Consider the following 18938-nt stretch of genomic DNA (forward strand, 5'->3'; position numbering starts at 1 on the left):
CACTTTTTTGCAGCCTAGGTGCGCTAAGGGGCCCAACGTCCTTTTCACAGGTCATTTTGAGGCATTTGTTTTCTAGACTACTCCTCACGGTTTAGGGCCCCTAAAATGCCAGGGCAGTATAGGAACCCCACAAGTGACCCCATTTTGGAAAGAAGACACCCCAAGGTATTCCGTTAGGAGTATGGTGAGTTCATAAAAGATTTTATTTTTTGTCACAAGTTAGTGAAAAATGACACTTAGCGGAAATTGATTTTTATTGTTTTTTTCACAAACTGTTGACAAAAAATAAAATCTTCTATGAACTCGTCATACACCTAACAGAATACCTTGGGGGTGTCTTTTTCTAAAATGGGGTCACTTGTGGGGTTCCTATACTGCCCTGGCATTTTACGGGCCCAAAACCGTGAGTAGTCGGGAAACCAAATTTCTCAAAATGACTGTTTAGGGGTATAAGCATCTGCAAATTTTGATGACAGGTGGTCTATGAGGGTGCAAATTTTGTGGAACTGGTCATAAGCAGGGTGGCCTCTTAGATGACAGGTTGTATTGGGCCTGATCTGATGGATAGGAGTGCTAGGGGGGGTGACAGGAGGTGATTGATGGGTGTCTCAGGGGGTGGTTAGAGGGGAAAATAGTTACAATCAATGCACTGGGGAGGTGATCGGAAGGGGGTCTGAGGGTTTGGCCGAGTGATCAAGAGCCCACACGGGGCAAATTAGGGCCTGATCTGATGGGTGGGTGTGCTAGGGGGTGACAGGAGGTGATTGATGGGTGTCTCAAGGTGTGATTAGAGGGGGGAAATAGATGCAAGCAATGCACTGGCGAGGTGATCAGGGCTGGGGTCTAAGGGCGTTCTGAGGGTGTGGGCGGGTGATTGGGTGCCCTAGGGGCAGATTAGGGTCTAATCTGATGGGTATCAGTGACAGGGGCTGATTGATGGGTGATCAGTGGGTGATTAGATGGCAGAACAGATGTAAACAATGCACTTTGGAGGTGATCTGAGGGTAGGTCTGGGGCAATCTGATGGTGTGGGTGATCAGATTGCCCGCAAGGGGCAGGTTAGGGGCTGATTGATGGGTGGCAGTGACAGGGGGTGATTGACAGGTGATCAGTGGGTTATTACAGGGAAGAACAGATGTAAATATTGCACTGGCGAATTGATAAGGGGGGGGGGGTCTGAGGGCAATCTGAGCATGTGTGGCGCGTGATTGGGTGCCCACAAGGGGCAGATTATGGTCTGATGGGTAACAGTGACAGGTGGTGATAGGGGGTGATTGATGGGTAATTAGTGGGTGTTTAGAGTAGAGAACAGATGTAAACACTGCACTTGGAAGGTGATCTGATGTCGGATCTGCGGGCGATCTATTGGTGTGGGTGGGTGATCAGATTGCCCGCAAGGGGCAGGTTAGGGGCTGATTGATGGGTGGCAGTGACAGGGGGTGATTGACAGGTGATCAGGGGGGATAAATGCATACAGTACACGGGGGGGGGGGGGGGGGGTCTGGGGAGAATCTGAGGGGTGGAGGGGTGATCAGGAGGGAGCAGGGGGCAGTTTAGGGTTAAAAAAAAAAATAGCGTTGACAGAAAGTGACAGGGAGTGATTGATGGGTGATTAGGGGGGTGATTGGGTGCAAACAGGGGTCTGGGAGGTGGGCAGGGGGGGTCTGAGGGGTGCTGTGGGCGATCAGAGGGAAGGGGGGGCAGGATCAGTGTGCTTGGTGCAGACTAGGGTGGCTGCAGCCTGCCCTGGTGGTCCCTCGGACACTGAGACCACCAGGGCAGGAGGCAGCCAGTATAATAGGCTTTGTATACATTACAAAGCCTATTATACTAAGTACATGCGGTGATCCGGGTGCTAGTAACCCGCCGGCGCTTCCGAACGGCCGGCGGGTTACAGCGCGAGGGGGGCGGAGCCAGTCACCAGCGGCTGATCGCATCACGAATGACGCGATCGCCGCATAACCACGCCCGCAGCCGCCCCCGCCGATGGGCGTATTGCGGTCGTTTAGGCCCGGACTTTGCCGCCGCCCATCGGCTGGGGGCAGTCCTTAAGTGGTTAAAGGGAACCTGAAGAGAAACGGATATGGAGCCTGCCATACTTCTTTTAAACAATACGCAGTTCCCATTCATTGATCCAAGTCCCTGTGTGAATGACCGCAGCCGTCAATGAGACAGCGCTACCATTCACAAAAAACGTTCACGCATCACTTCCTCTATGCATAGAAATACTACCCATAAGAAAGTAAGCGACGAGTATATCTTGTGAACCAAATTAAAAAAAAAAAAAATTACATCTACATTTTTCAGTAAAGGACTTATTTAGAATTTACATTTTAAATTAACCCTTGACCTCACACACTCCAATAGTTACCCCCCCCCCCCCCCCCCCCCCCCAAAAAAAAAAAATGTTAAAAAAAACAAAACACATGAATAGTTACCATAGGGACTGAACTTTTTTTTAATAGTTATGTCAATAGGGTATATTACTATTACTTTATAAAATTATGGGTTTTTAATTAGGGATGGCCGCAAAACTGAAAAAACGCATCTTTATTTCCAAATAAAATATTGGTGCCTTACATTGTGTTAGGGGGAAAAAAAAATTTAAACGTTGCAATAATTGGGACAAATGAAAGTCTAATTGGTGGTGAAAAACACAAGATTGTTTTGTTGTGATAAGTAGTAATAAAGTTATAGGCGAATGAATGGAAGGAGTGCTGACAGGTGAAAATTACTCTGGATTTTTAAGGGCAAAAGTGAAGGTGAAGTGGTTAAGTCAAAACATAATGACAGGAAACAACTCACTACAGAAATAGCAGCCCCATTTTACTCACTTTGAACACAAAAGCATTAAATAAGGCTAGTGCTGAGCATTGTCATATACCCACTATCCTCCACAGCATCTCCTATCGGTAGGATAGCAGGGTGAGACCTCCCTCTCCAAAGCACTGGCACAAGATTCTATTTTACAACCTACCAATAGACTAATCACTCCAGTCCCATTCTGAACTCTGCTCAACTCTCTCCTTGCTCAAAATGCTGCTTCTGTTCACTGGCTGCTAATTACCTACAGGATCCAATGCAAACCAACCACAAACCCCTCTTCACATATAACCTTCTGCTAGAATCTTACATTTACTGTACCCATACAGGACTTTTCATGAGCTTCTTTCCTTTTCAACAACATTCATCAGTCTGTGGCAGCCAGGACTGGAGATTGTCAGGGGCACAAAAATGTTTTTGCTTGCATGACGCTTAGAACTGGTCCAATGCCAAGCAGCATACAATATGTACAAAATTTAGAATACAGAACTAGAAATTTCAGCATCTCATTGGAGGACTCTAAACAGGACTGAACAGGTGCCATGCTCCTGACTGTGTGGGAGAAAGGCACTAGAGTGGCAAAGAGGAAGCCTCAACCACCAAAGCTACTGACTGGAGCAAAAGCCACAAACTAGTACTGAGGGAGACAGTTGTATCCTAAAGCATGGTATACCCCTTCATTTATGGATTGGCCAATTTCGCCATTTCCATGTACAGCAAAGTCCCCAGTAAACAGGACAAGCGGGGAATTGCCCAATACATGTGCTTGAGCAACCATCCGAAAAAGCACAAACCTTCCCCCAAAATACTCAAGTCTACAGTCTTCCTACAGTATAGAAAGCAGCAGGTTACCCAAGATGCATTGGGTCATGTGACATGCTTGCTTCCATGCACAGATGCCGAAAAACCGCTAGGAGCTGCAGGAAGGCTATACAAGACATCGCTGGAGGCTTGGTACTTTAAACCAAACCTCCTCCCTCCTCCCCCCCCCCCCCCCCCTCCCAAAAGAAGAAAGAAAAAAAAAAAATTCCCTCAGGCATGCTGGTTAATTCAGACTTCTGGTTAATGGGGAATATCTTGTAGTATGGGACCATTGCATTTTGAACACTATGTACATATTACATAAGTGGCTATTATACTAACCAGGTGGTAAAATTGGCCAATCAAAACTGGACAAGTATACCAGACTTGAGGCTTATGTAATGAATGTGCTGCATCAGAAAATCAGTTGCTGGCCAGTGGTGTCGCTGAAACAACTAAGGGCTCGTTCCCACTATCGCGAATCCGCATGCCTCCAATGCATGCGGATTCGCACATGTAATGTGAGTGGATGGGGCTGTTTCCACTCCTGCCGTGGCGTTGTGCGTTTTTTGTTGCGGAGAAAAAACGCACAAAAGAGGCAACGATTTCGCCTGCGTCGGGAATCCGTGCGAATCGCCACTAATGTATTTAATAGTAAAAACGCATGCGGTTTTTACATGCGTTTTTACCCGCGATTTCGCACCTTTTCCAATTTTATTTTGCCCTGGCAGTGTCATGGTTAATTTCGCATGGCACCCTGCCATGCGAAATCGCGGGTAAAAACGCATGTGGAAACGCATCCGCATGCGTTTTTACAAGCGTCGGAATGCGGCCGAAATCGCGTCGCAACAGTGGGAACGAGCCCTAAAACCTGAGTCAGAGGCATTGAGCTAGTAATCAGACCTGCACGAGTTCTATGCTCCGTTCTTTTCCTGAGTAAACAGGATATGCCAGCGAAATGCATTGCGCCTTCTGGCGTATGTAAATAAATGTGTGTGTTGAAATAACAGTACAGAGTGTGTGAGTGTGTGTGTGTAGCAGGGAAGTCCACCTTGGCCTCCTCTTATTAAGTGTTTTAGTCATCTCTGTTCACTTGTATAATATTTGATTCCACCCTTGGATGGAGGGAATTTGGCCCCTTTTTTCAATCTACAGAGAGCTACTAAACCTGAGTGGGGGCAGATCTAATCTCCCCACCTGCATTTACAGTTGTTGCCTGGATGGTAATTCTGGTTTGTATTAGCACATACTTGCTTTACCATTTCCACATTGGTAGTACATACTACACTATATTGGGCTCTCGGTATCTTTCCCCTTCAATTTTGGTTGGCCAATTTTACCACTTCCTTTAAGTATGAAGGGCAACAGATTTTGAACACTGAACAGATTGTTTAAGTAAGCTTGCATACTACATGGGGGTATTAAAACTGGTCAGTGATTAGCCAATCAAAAAAAAAAAAAAAAAAAAAAAAAAGTGTGTGTACCAGTCTTCAATGGCAACACATCCAATGCAGCACAATGCACTGCTGCATGCATTGTCACCTTGCAACCGATCAATTGCCATTACATTGAGAATGGCACAGGATCTGCACCAGATGGTCCAAAATCATTCTCCTCATCTACATGTGTTCTGAAGGCGATGCTAAGACAATAAACACACGCCACACTATGACAAACAGAGCATTTATACAACTCAAGTGCTTCAATGGAAAATCCACAAGGCTAAGACAGGAATCTGAAAAGTAAAATGAAATGTATCATAACAATGCAATAAAACAGACGAGGGATCACAGTACACATAACCGTATTTTTCCTCCCTTCAGACATCTGGGTACAAAATAGGCACAAAGGTACAGTCAGTCTTCATCCAAATAATGGTACATTTGTGATAAAGGGGGCTGCGGTGACCACTGGGGATGTTGCAGTGACCGGGAGGCCAATGGCTTGGGACAGATAGTAAGAGCATGAATTGTGGAGGGGCGATTTCTCTGCAGGGTCATCTTTGGCTTGTAGATGGTGCTCAGTATCTGTAGTGGTCCGGTTTGAATGGTCCCTCCTTCTCCAGGCCGAGGTACTTGGCTTGCTTGTCCGACAGCTTAGTCAGCTTCACCCCAAGCTTATCTAAGTGGGCGGCTGCCACGGCTTCATCAAGCTGCATGGAAAAGCAATAATTAAAGTAACCAGCAATACAACAGGTCTAATTAATACATTGTTGAACATTTTCTTTACTAAAAACACTGATCACAAGATTATCCTTGCAGGAGGCTGAAAGAGAAATTAAGCATACATGTCAGTAGCAAAGGGCATCTTGTCAGCAACTTCCTGTAAGCATAGTCATGTGACCCCCATCCATGGACAATGAAAGTAAAGGTGGCCACTAATGATCCAATCTTTTTCATCCAATTTTACCAAATCTATGTAGTAGAAGGGTAAATTGGGTGACTATATTGAATGGGTCATTTAGACAGTTCCCTTATTACATAGAAATGGTAAGATTGGATGAAAAAAAAGATTGGATGAAAAAAAGATTGGATGAAAAAAAAGATTGGATGAAAAAAAGATTGGGTTAAAAAAAGATTGGGTCATTAATGGCCACCATCAGGCTTCTCATCTCCAAAAACAAAATTGCTATGCAACAAGGAGAGGCTGCTGTTCATTTTAGATACACATCACAGTATGAATATTGTAAATAGTAAGATGCCAGACGGGTGCATCAGTCTCTGCAGATGAAACATGAAATAAGTTTGAGAACATTCTTGCAATGTATAGCTCTGAAGAACGGATTGGAATGATAACACACAAAACCTAGAATATCACTTTAACCACTTGAGGACCAGAGGGTTTATACCCCCCTAGTGACCAGGCCATTTTTTTTTACAATTCTGCACTTCACAACTAACAGTTTACTGCTCGGTCATACAACATAGCACACAAATGAGGACCACCACCCCCCTTGCTCCTCCCTTAAATTGGCCCTACATTACACACACACACACACACTACACATTATAGCAGGGACTAGATTGTGAGCCCGTCAGAGGGACAGTTAGTGACAAGCCTATCCTCTGTGCAGCGCTGCATTAGATGTCAACACTATACAAATACATTTTCTTAAATAACGATTGCAGCCTGCCAGCGCCGACTAGCCACTGGCAGGCTGCTCACTGTGCCCCGCAGTGTTTACCGACGGGAGCTCCCATCTAATCGCTACTCCCGAGATCACGCCATATGGAGCGACCGAGGAATGAGAGAGCCACTCTACGGCCTCCATCCTGCGTTAGGCGATTGCAAAGTCCTGTTCACAGTGCTCAGTTGCATTGCAGAATAATTCTGCATGTCAACTCACTGCCCATACAATCCTATCGGTCTGTTCACAGTAACGGGTCGTGTTATTCTAACTCAATACATGCAGGTTTTGCATTAAAGTTTAAGGCCAGTCTCCACTGCAGTGTACACACACACACACGGCAGAGGTTGGCATCATGTTATTTTATTTCCTTTATAATCTTTGGCTTCTCCAGGACTCACCTTCTTTGGCAGGAAGTACACTCCCATGGGATATTTGTCAGTGTTGGTCCACAGCTCAATCTGGGCCATCACCTGGTTGGTAAAGGAATTGCTCATGACGAAGCTAGGGTGCCCCATCGCACACCCCAAATTCACCAAGCGGCCCTCAGCGAGAAGTATAATGTGGCGGCCATTTTTCATAAGGTATCGATCCACCTGTACAAAAAGGCATAAGAGTTTAGCATCAATCCGTATTAGCAAAGCTATCCAACTGATTGTAGTATTACAGCATACATCAGCACCAGAGAACGACACCGCCACTAGTGGAAACGGGAATACAGATATCCTACATGCCTGTCAGTCACTGGAGCAACCACCACAATTCCCCCCCCCCCCCCCCAGGTCACAGTACATAGAGCCCTGCAGCATGTAGGAAAGAGGGAGGGGAGGTGGGTGTTAGGTGGCCCTCAGTGGCTGGGGATCAATGCAGCTGTCAGCCAGAAGCTTCCTGCTTTGTTTGCTTAGTAAACAGCCTTTTCGCCTGTTTTGAATAAGAATCACATTTTGTTTGGCCAAATAAAGTTTGCACTTACAGGAATCACTTAAAAAAAAAGACACAAACAATACGATACAATGACGGACAGCATAGAGATTATTCAGGGACTGTGTAGGAGTTAAAGTGGTAGCAAACAGAGTGAGAATCATTCACGTTAAGGCCCCATTCACACTTACAAAACGCTAGCTCTTTTGCTCTGGCTTTTTTTGGAGATGAATGCCACACTTGGGGCGATTAGCGCTTCTATAGCACTAAACACGATAGCCGAGAAATCGCCTGAACATGGTGCAGGATACAAATTTTTTTTTTTGAGCAATTTGCGTTAAAAAATCGCCGGGGATTAACGCAAATCGCCCAAGTGAGAAAAGGCCCATAGGTTATTATTGCACTGGCGCTTTAAAAAGAGCTAGCGCTTGAGCATTTTGCCGAAATCGCCGGCAAAATGCTCTAGTGTGAATGGGGCCCAAGTTCTGTAATGCTTTCGACCCTAGAAGTTTAGCGTGGCTCTGCATTAAGCATAGCTACCACCTAAGGGCTGGTTCACACTGCAAGCGCTTTTCTAAGCGCTAGCGATTTCAAAGACTCTTGCTAATGTAAAGCTATGGGTGTGGTCTCATTTGACTTTGTAAAAATCCACCGTACCATTGCATTAGCAAGAGCATTTCAAGTCGCAAGTGGAAGTGCAAACTTGGTTGTACGGATTTACCAAATCTATGCAGTATATATGGCCAAGAGCCTTTTGGCTTCAGTAGATTTGCACAGGGGTCTGAATATTTAAACTGCCATTCTGCTTTGAAAGGTCAGCAATGGCTGCCTCCATAACGCAACAATGGAAGAGAATAACTGGCAAGCATTGCTTGGTAAGGCATGAAGTACAGATGTAACATAAGCATGTGTTCTAGATTAGAGCATGGGTTACCTGTGGTTTGATGTTCACTTTCTTTACGGCGTTCTCATTCAACCATTTCACATCCAGTTCACAGTCAAAGTGGCCAATGTTGCAGACAATAGAATCGTCCTTCATGTGCTCAAAATGCCTGAAAGACACAGACAAAGTTTAACCACTTCGCCTTTTAGTTTTACCGCCTTTTAGTTTTACCAATTCCAGTATGGAAATAAAAAGTTACCGAGAGCGAGAGCGAGAGAGAGAGAGAGAGAGAGAGCACAAAAACCCACACACCCCACAAATTTTGTCTGGCCATTTCTTCTACCGTTTGTGACAGGAACATAATCTATGTTAGTTTTGTGATCATTTCTGGTGAGGATATTTGGATCTGAAATAAATTCTATGGTGTGTATTTTTCACTATGAACTGAGAAAATAAAAGTATTTTTAACAGTAAAAAATGCTTATTGGCTTAGGGAACACTTCTTCCCTTTTCACCAATTAGTGCTGCAGCAGACAGCGCTGGAGGTGTGCACAGGCACAAGCCCAATCGTGCACAGCACGGCTTCTGCTACAAGACATATCTAAGTCCTCATAGCCTAAATGAAGTCACAGAGGATATAGATATACTGTGGTGGTAGATACAGTGGTTAAAGAGGGAAAATATAATTTGAAAGAACTCCATATTTACATTTGTAAGTGTACTACACAAGCCATTTGAATTTACAGAATATAGATAATTTTCAAAAAGGGCTACTCACAAAGGTGGGTTGCAACAGGGGCAACCAACCACTCGAAGCAGGTGGAGATCTTGATCCCGACTCCACTCGGGGTGTTACAATGGGACTGAATACGGTCGCTCGACAAAAAGTACTGGTTCTCCCACCTGGTTTCACATGGTGGACACTATTGTGAGTCCCCTTCAACCTCTGTGGTATGGGAGTTTTATCACAACCTGTGTGCCGCTTTATCAAATATAACATTGTATTCTTTATATTTCATGAATTTGTTTTTTTGTTGTTGTTTTTTTTAGGTCAAAGTTATTGTTGAAATGGGTTTATAATCAGTTCTTGCATAATCAGTTTTAATAACTTGCCTACTGTGTAATGCGAAAATACTTTGAACTTTTCTCACACTGCAGAATATTTCAGCTAGACTTAAATCCTTCAAAGCAATTGAATTAGCTCATAACCTAACAAAAAGTGAAAAGCAGATTCCATTGCAGAAATGGATTTTCTGATGTAATTTGCAACACACCTATAGGTTAATCAGCAGGGTGGAGTTAGCTTTGTTTAACTCTCTAAAGGCAGAAGCTACAGGACAGACTGTTCTATGCGTTGCCTTTCTATGCTATACTGCTTCTAGGCCAGGGGTGTCAAATACAAAGTGGGCCGAAATTGTACACTGGGACCGATCTGACTGTATACTTGCCACCACCATCATAAAGTTCTCAGGTGTGTAAGGGCCACCCCTCCATCCCCTATACCAGTGATGGCTAACCTTTCAGAGGCAGAGTGCCCAAACTGCGACTTATTTATCACTGAGTGACAATGGGGGGGGGGGGGGGGGGGGGGGGGTTTGGGCCGAAAAATGGACGTGGTCATGACATTGTATGGGTAGATCTAATGTAATGATGCAACAGCGAGGCATAAGAAAGCAGTGTTTCCACCATGTTGTGGTGAAACGAGGATTCGCATCATGGGTGTGCAGAAACTGTGTGAGGCTATTTAGTAGTATACCATAACCTCAGAGCAGCAAATATAGCCAGCTATGACCATTAACCTCCCTGGCGGTTAATTTATTTTTTAAAATGGGCAAAAATCCTTTTTTTTTTTAATTTTTTTGTTTCATGTAAAGCTACCAGAGTGGTAGCTACATGAAACACCACTAGAGGGCGCATGTGGCCCTCTAGTGCGATCGTCGCCGGCATCAATAGCCAACAGGGGAGCGCGTGTATAACGCGTTCCCCTGTTTGGCTTCTCCTGTCGCCATGGCGACGATCGGCATGACGTCATGGACGTCAGCGGACGTCCTGCGCACTCGATCCAGCCCATAGCGCTGCCCGGAACTCATTGGTCCGGGCAGCGCAGGGCTCTGGCAGGGGGGGGGGGGGCCCTCTTCCGCCGCTGCGTGCGGGCGATCGAGCTGTGCGCGCGGCTAGCAAAGTGCTGGATGCGCGCACAGCACTTTGAATGGGGCGAATCGCCCCAACAAAGCCTGAGAAATACTCCTGCGCGGCATAGCCCGAGCTCATAATAAATGCAACAACAGTTACCCCAGACACCAGAAAATAAACGCAATGTGGGCAACATTTCAGCAGAAAATAAATGCAGTGGGCCACATTTCACCTGCAAAAAGGAGGAATATACTCACCTGACAGAAGTCTTCTCTCCCGGCCGGCCTCTGGCGCACAGCTCCTCCGAGATCTTCCTCCTGCAGTCTCCCGCGCTGACAGGCAGAGCTACGGGAAGATGGCGCCCGAAGCCCTGTACTGGAGACACAAATAGTCTCCAGTACAGGGCTTCAGACGCCATCTTCCCGTAGCCCTGCTCTGCCTCCCGGGAGACTGAGAGACAACACCTACCCTGCTCTCTGTTTCATTATTACCTGTTCAGATTGCTTCTCATCAGCCCTGATAAAATCCCCAACTGAGCATTCAGTCTGGCTTTGCTGAGGAATCTTTATAGCCGAGTCTGTCTTCTGTGCTGTCTTTTTAAGCCCAAGCCTAACCCCTTGCGGCTCTGCTCAGAAATCATTATAGCTGAGTCATTATAGCAAAGCCAGACTAAATGCTCAGTCAGGGATTTTATCTAGGCTGATAAGAAGCAATCAGAACAGTAAATAATGCAACAGAGCAGGGTAGGTGTTTTCTCTAATGTTCCCACTGATATATATGGTAAAATACATGAGGATGCTTTGTCTCTGGTTCACTTTAAAAGGGAACTCCAGGGACAATTGGTATTAGGTTTGCAAGATATATAGATGGAATTTAGCAAGTAACCAAATACAATGATATAAAAAAGGTTTGGTTTCTGCATTTAGCATTTATTACTTTGCATATCAGGAAGTGCAAGAATCTCATTAGGGCACACCTGCAGCGAGCGAGGGGGATATGGAGGCTGACATAAATTTCCCTTTAAACAATGCAAAATGCCTGGCTGTCCTGCTGATCCTCTGCCTCTCTAAGGTCATGTTCACAGTGGGGCAGTGGCGAGATGTAATGGCCGCATTGTAACACGGAAGGTCACACTGCAATGTAACAACTTTGCAACACACTCTGTGCAGCCGGCGTGATTTAACAGCATGCATCAACAGTGAAACACACTATTGACTGTATGCAATGCACAGATAATGTGCAGTGCCACTTTTCTATTCCATTCCTGCTTTTACAGGAAGCCCAACCCAATGCCAGCTCTGCACACTCCCACTGAAAAGAATGGTGCCAAAATAGCATAATTTTAATACAAGTCAAGGGACGCGTTGTTTTTTTTTACTGACATTGCCAGAAAAAAAAGCTCTCCAGTTTGACAGGGCCCCAAGTTAATTTCATAGTGGCATCCCCTTTCAAGTCAAGTCTTCATGAAGAAAGCCCTGCAGCCCCGATTGGCTCTTACCTGCCCTCTACAATATCTGTGCAGCCTGTTGTCGTCACAAATATGTTGCCTTCCTTACAAGCTTCATCCATCGTAGTGACTTCATAACCTGCCAACAAGAACACATTTGTAGTCTGACATTTAGTATTGAGGGGAGGTCAGCCACTGGCCGCACACATTGTACTACACTGCCAGTAGTAGCAGCAGAACTATCATAGGTATAGGTGTGCACTTTCCCTCCGAGTCAACCAAGAGACCGACACTGAGCACTGGCCAACACAATGGTGTAAATCTATTACAAGGACAATGGTTAATCATCACCCATTTAAAAAATTGCCTTAGGAACATGCAGATGCCATAATTAAATGAACCCGGTGTCCCTAGTCAGCTTAAAGGACATCCGAGGTGACATGATGAGATAGACATGTCTATGTATAGTGCCAAGCACACAACTATGCTTGGCTGTATGTATGTATGTATGTATGTATGTATGTATGTATGTATGTATGTATGTATGTATGTATGTATGTATGTATGTATGCATGCATGTATGTATGCATGCATGTATGCATGCATGCATGCATGCATGCATGCATGCATGCATCTTAAGAGCAGAAAAGAGATAAAAAGGCCAATAGTTTAGATTTTATTTTATTTTTTTTTAGCTCTGACATACTTCAATAATTGGGTCATTGAGAAGAGGCCATGAAACAAAACAAAACCTTTAAAATTAGATTTAAATAAAAATACAAACTGTGGGATAAGAAAACCTAAAACAAAAATTAAATACTTTAGGCTGGTTTCACAGTGGGACGTTACAGGCGCACGTTGGGAGCAGCCTGTAACACAGCCCACCGCACAGTACTGAAAAATCAATGGGGCTGTTCACAGTGCGGACGTTGCGTTACATTGTAACGCTGCGTCACAAGGCAACGTACTGCATGCAGTACTTTGGACGCGGCTGAGCCGCGTTAGACTGCTTGCACATGCTCAGTAATGTTGGGGAGGAGCGAAGAGCGGCCAGGCACATGGCTAATTAATATGCACTGCACGTTATGACGTGCAGTGTTTACTTCCTGGAGCAGCCGCTCTGTGCGGCGATTGGCCGGCGGGACCACGTGATGCCGCATGCGCACAAGAGTACGCATCACGGCATCACTGACGCCAGAGTGAGCTGCACAACGCGGCTCACTCTGACGTCCAGATCCAGCACCACCAGGCGTTGAGTTAGGGGGACGTTATGCAACCTTAACGCCCCCTCTAACGCAACGTCCTGGTGTGAAATTAGCCTTAAGGTAGCCATACAGCTATCAATTTTGGCAACTGAACGACCAATAGACAGATCTCTCTCCGGTCAAAAAGAAATCTTTCAGGAACTGGCATTGTGAGGCCGCCTCTGGTTGCGGTCTTCTCCCTAGTGCAATGATCTGCAGCTCTCCAGCTGTTAAGGAACTATAAGTCCCACGATGCATTGCAGGAGTCTGACAGCCACAATCATGATTTATAAAGGCAAATGCATTGTGGGACTTTTAGTTCCTTAACAGCTGGAGAGCCAAGTTTGCAGATCACTGCCCTAGTGTATAGGTAGGAGCTGCTCCTTGAACCATCTTTCACTGTGCCTAAAAACTATGTCATCACAATGGGGCTGGTGGGCTGGTTGCGGGCCATTCAGAAGTTGGCGACTCCGTACACACACACACACACACACACACACACACACACACACACACACACACACACACACACTTCCCTAACCACTGATCATCCAGAGTACTCAACCAATTGGTTGCTCAGGGAAACACACCAATGTTTGCACCTTTTCATAAACCAGCCCCCATGCATTCCCACCACAGTTTCGAGAGATGGGAGTTCCTGATAGCAGTGATACATGGGATCTCCAGGACGACTGCACTGTGCTCACCTTCCATAGCTGCTTGCAAAGCATTGATCGGATCTATTTCAGTGATGATTACACGAGCACCAAAGGCTCTGAGTGCCTGAGCACTGCCCTTTCCAACGTCTCCATAGCCGGCAACCACTGCCACCTTCCCTGCAATCATCACGTCTGTGGCTCGCTTAATGCCATCGATAAGAGATTCTCGGCAACCATAAAGGTTGTCAAACTTGCTCTGCAATACAAAACAAAAACAGCTCAGTCATGAAAAGCTAACAAACATTTGTTTTTAGGTCTCATGATGCACGAAAAACACAGATTTCATAAAACCGAAGTGAATAAAGAGATGGTCACTGGCAGATGCGCCCCTAACAAACCTGACTACATAAATAATTTTTATACAGCTGCAACTCCTTTAACATATTCTGCTTTTCCCACCTCTGTGAGACAATACATTGTTGCCCAGGTGGTTTGGCCCAGGTGTGTCCCTCTAGTGCAAGTAAAACTTGACAGGGTAGCTAGCATATGGAGCAGCTGTCCAATAAATCACATCAGAACTGCAGGTTGTTTCTTATCTACCTAAGGTCTCCACCTAAAGGTGGCCATACACTGGTCGATTTGCCATCAGATTCGACCAACAGATAGATCCCTCTCTGATCGAATCTGATCAGAGAGGGATCGTATGGCCACCTTACTGCAAACAGATTGTGAATCGATTTCAGCCTGAAACCGATCACAATCTGTGGAGCTACCCCCCCTACATACATTACCTGTTCCGGCTGGCGCGAGTCCCCTGGTCCCAGCTGTCTTCTCCGCTCCGGGCTCCAGAACGTTCCTGCAGCTACTGAACTTCCTTTCCAGTGGAACTTTAAACAGTAGAGGGCGCTCTACTGTTTAAACTTCCTGCCGGGACAGGAAGTTCTGTGTAGCTGCAGCTGGTCCGGAACCCAGCGCGGAAAGAAGACAGCGAGGACAAGGGGACTCGCGCCGGCCGGAACAGGTAATGTATACCAGCTGTATTGCATCGGTCATCGGGCATTCGAACGCCACTATCGACCCACTCCCCACCAGTCAGCGATCGAGAGAAATCTTCCGCACGGACGGATCGACGGGAACGATCGATTTCAGATGGAAATCGATCGTTCTGTCAGCGGTGTGCGCGGCGATTTCACAGCCGATTCGATCACTGTGATAGAGTCGGCCGTATATCGGCGGGAAAAATCGTTAGGTGTATGTGCCCCTTAAGACTTTACCCCGACTGAGGTTTTAGATTCAGAAGAAGGGAGTGACTGCACATTCTTCCTGTCACATTTCAAAATTAGCTAGTCTCTACCCATTGACCCCCCCCTAAAAAAAAAAAAAAGTTACCTTGGTTACAGAGTCGTTGACATTGATAGCCGGCACTTTTAAGGTCCCATCGGCCTTCATTTTGTACAAGTTGTGAACACCTGTAGTGGTTTCCTCAGAGATTCCCTTAATTCCTAAATGTAGAAAAGACAAATTTAGCCATCAAATATAGGTTAACAGTTCATGCATATCTCAGTAGCTGGAAGACTCAGGAAGGCCCAGAATCACTGTAGTGCTTGCTGTTCTAGTGCAGGGTCATTTTTAATTTTCTAGCTGCGCTCTTGGCTAGGGACGAGTGCAACAAGCATGCGCAAGAAAGCTGTGCATTCCCAAGCACGCAGAGTGACAGTACAGATGTAAACATGGCCCGGCTGTCATTTATGGGGGAATTGCAGAGCACAGGGGGAACTTAGGGGGGATTGAAATAGCAACAGAGGCTTGGCAGTATAGGCAGACCCAGCCTCTGTACGTGGATTGCATTGTCAGAACCCCACCTCAGGTTCTTTAACCCAACACTGAAGCAAATCATTTGGCCTGTGGAAAGCTGCCCCTTAGCGACAGTATTTCATACCGCATTTGAAAGATCTGATTAAGTCTTTTCACTCACCTTTCAGTAATTCTGGGTGTTTGGTGTGAACGAGATTGGTGAGGTCTCCGCCGTCATCCAGGATCATGTTGAGAGGTTTGCCATCGCGGAAGAACAAGGTCTGCTCGATGCACCAGATGTATTCTTCGTCTGTCTCCCCTTTCCAGGCATAAACTACAAGCAAACAGCTTCGTAAACTAAAAGAAACGCACTTCCTTTCCAAAGCGATACACTGTAAATGCAGCAATAGTTCTGACAGAAAGGGCTACAAAACATTAGCCAAGCACGAAATAGCCTTATAGAACAAGTACACTAAAAGGCAACCATACGCTGGTAGATGCCCGCCCAGCAGATAGATCCTGAAGCTTATCAGAGTGGGGTCTATTCCTGCCACACACTGTCCTTAGATAGTCAGTAGATTTCAGCAGGAAATTTATTGCGTATCTATCAAAACGCAACATTGCACTGATCAATGAAGTGCAATACTACGAACCCTTGATTGGATTTTACGGCCAAAATCATCATGATCAGGTGCTCCATTTCAACCCAATGGTTAGCTGTTGGGGGTCCCATGGGTACTGCAGCACCTGTACCCAGCAGTGGCGGATCCAAGCAGCACCAATGCAGGTGACAGACGAATAAGCAAACAAATGAATACAGTGGAAGGCTACTGAGAGTGGCAGCTCCACAGATTGTGATCGGTTTCAGGCTGAAATCGATTCACAATCTGTTTGCAGTAAAGGCAGCCATATGATCCCTCTCTGATCAGATCAGAGAGGGATCTATCTGTTGGTCGATGTGATGGCAAATCGACCAATGTATGGCCACCTTAACAGAAGAATCTTTTGTATGGTGTATTCCCAGCATTAGAGCCAGGACAAGCCATACTGCAGACTTTAGCATTTGAAATTCTTGGGGGTGCTAGGATCAACATATCAATCCCAAGGATTTCACCTAACTTTACATTAAAGGAAGATCAGGATCAATGTGGCAGAGGATTAAGACGCAAACTAAGTGAGAAGGATATGGAGGCTGCCATATTTAATTCCTTTTAAGCAATACCAGTGTCCTGGCTGTCCTGCTGATCCTCTGCCTCTTAAAAAAAAATGTGTTCACTTTAAGCATGGGGCATAGGGGTTTAGGTATTAGGGTACGTTTCCACTTGAGCGGCGCGATTTGCTCGCGGAAACCGCGTCAACGAATCCGGGTGCGGATTCATTGACGTTTCCATGTGGATTTTCACGCGGAATCGCCCGCGGTTTTAACGACGCGATTTTAACCATGTCAATGCCGGCAAGCATTGACATGGGTTTTTAACCGAAAAACGCACACGGAAACGCGCAAGACTCAAGTGCTTGCAGTTTTCCTATTTAGTTACATGACCGACAATTCGCGTGCGGGTGTGCGGCGTGCGAATTCTGACGGCTCTGCTGTGCAGATTTTTTCTGCAGAGCGAGCCGCACAGAATTCCTAACAAGTGGTAACGGTGCCATCCACTTGTATTGGTTGAGCGAATCTGCATGCAGGAAACGCATGCAGATTCGCTCTAGTGGAAACGAGCCCTTACATAAAGCTGAGGTAAAGTTAAAAGTTAGGCTAGATGGATAGATAAAAGACAAGAGAGTCTAGGGAGGGGAGGTTCCAGCGTTTGTCACAAAGAGGCTCATTTTCTTTAAAATTCAGCCAGGGCTCTGCATTTATACAGGGAAATCTGGTCAGGATACGCTCCTCTAAAGAAGCCAGTCAAAAAATAAATCTACTCTGCGATTCAGCAAGGTGAAAGTAGTAGAATCTGCCTGTCATTACAAGCTGCTAGCAGAGTAAAAGTGTACAGAACAGCATGATCTGTTCCAGGTGGGCTTGTGCTCTGCTAGAGAGGAATCACACTAAGGCCCAGTGCACACCAAAAACTTCTAGCAGATCTGCAAAATGCTAGAGGTTTTTGGAGCAGATTTCAGAGCGATTCTAGACATGTATAGAGGTTTTCTAAATATGCCTAGCGTTTTCTGGAGCGTTTTTGTGTAGCAGATTTCATATATTGTTACAGTAAAGCTGTTACTGAACAGCTAATGCAACAAAAACGCCTGGAAAACCGCTCTGATCTGGTGCTTTTCAGAGCGTTTTTTCTATACTTAACATTGAAGGCAGAAACACCTCAGGGGGAAGAAAAAAAAAAAAAAAAAAAAAAAAGCTGCAGCCCGGGAGTTTGCATTTGGGGAAAAAACAAGCCTCTCTGGTGTGCACCATCCCATATTCATTAGCCAAGCGTTTTTCCCCTTGCAAGAGTTTTAAAAACGCTGCAAAACCACTCTGGTGTGCACCAGCCCACACTCTTCTCCCTCACCTGGGACTCCAGTCTTGGCAATAGCAGCTGCTGCGTGATCCTGGGTGGAGAAGATATTACAGCTGGACCACTGCACCTGGAAGAAGCAAATACAATATATAGTGTGACCAACCATGTATATAACAATCACAGGAGCCAGTTATTCTCTGGACAAGTAAAGGCTCATACATACGTGCAACTTTTCCACCCAACTATCGTCCAAACTTGGTCTGTTGGATGATAGTTGGGCATGTGAAGGGATTCTGTTCATGTTAAAGTGAACTCGAGGTGAAAAAGATCTGTTGGTTGCCATATTTATTTCCTTTTAAGCAATACCAGTTGCCTGGCTATCCTGCTGATCCTCTGCCTCTAATACATTTAGCCGTAGTCCCTGAACAAGCATGCAGCAGATCAGGTGTTTGACATTGTCAGATACGCCAAGATTAGTTACATGCTTGTTTCTGGTGTGATTCAGACACTACTGATGCCAGAAAGATTAGCAGGGCTGCCAGGCAACTGGTATTGTTTAAGAGGAAACCAATATGGCAGCCACCATATTTTTATCACTTGCAGTTGTCATTTAAAGCATGACTCGATCTATTTAAGACGCCAGCCACGCCCTC

The 18938-nt window shown here is 45.6% G+C and overlaps 1 protein-coding gene across 1 annotated transcript in view; it reads right to left on the bottom strand.

Annotated features, from left to right (window-relative positions):
• Positions 1–5290: 5290 nt before the first annotated feature.
• Positions 5291–18938, bottom strand: part of AHCY (adenosylhomocysteinase) — a 30245-nt gene continuing 16597 nt past the window's right edge. Inside the window, exons 3-10 of the mRNA XM_068264159.1 lie at positions 18337–18412; positions 16014–16166; positions 15428–15540; positions 14087–14294; positions 12187–12274; positions 8607–8724; positions 7153–7347; positions 5291–5776 (exon numbers count right to left, since the gene is read on the bottom strand). Coding sequence (XP_068120260.1) covers positions 5645–5776; positions 7153–7347; positions 8607–8724; positions 12187–12274; positions 14087–14294; positions 15428–15540; positions 16014–16166; positions 18337–18412 — 1083 coding nt within the window. The 3' untranslated portion in view covers positions 5291–5644. The remainder of the gene's footprint in view (positions 5777–7152; positions 7348–8606; positions 8725–12186; positions 12275–14086; positions 14295–15427; positions 15541–16013; positions 16167–18336; positions 18413–18938) is intronic.

This window comes from Hyperolius riggenbachi, chromosome 12 (assembly GCF_040937935.1).
Source record: "Hyperolius riggenbachi isolate aHypRig1 chromosome 12, aHypRig1.pri, whole genome shotgun sequence".
Taxonomy (NCBI): domain Eukaryota; kingdom Metazoa; phylum Chordata; class Amphibia; order Anura; family Hyperoliidae; genus Hyperolius; species Hyperolius riggenbachi.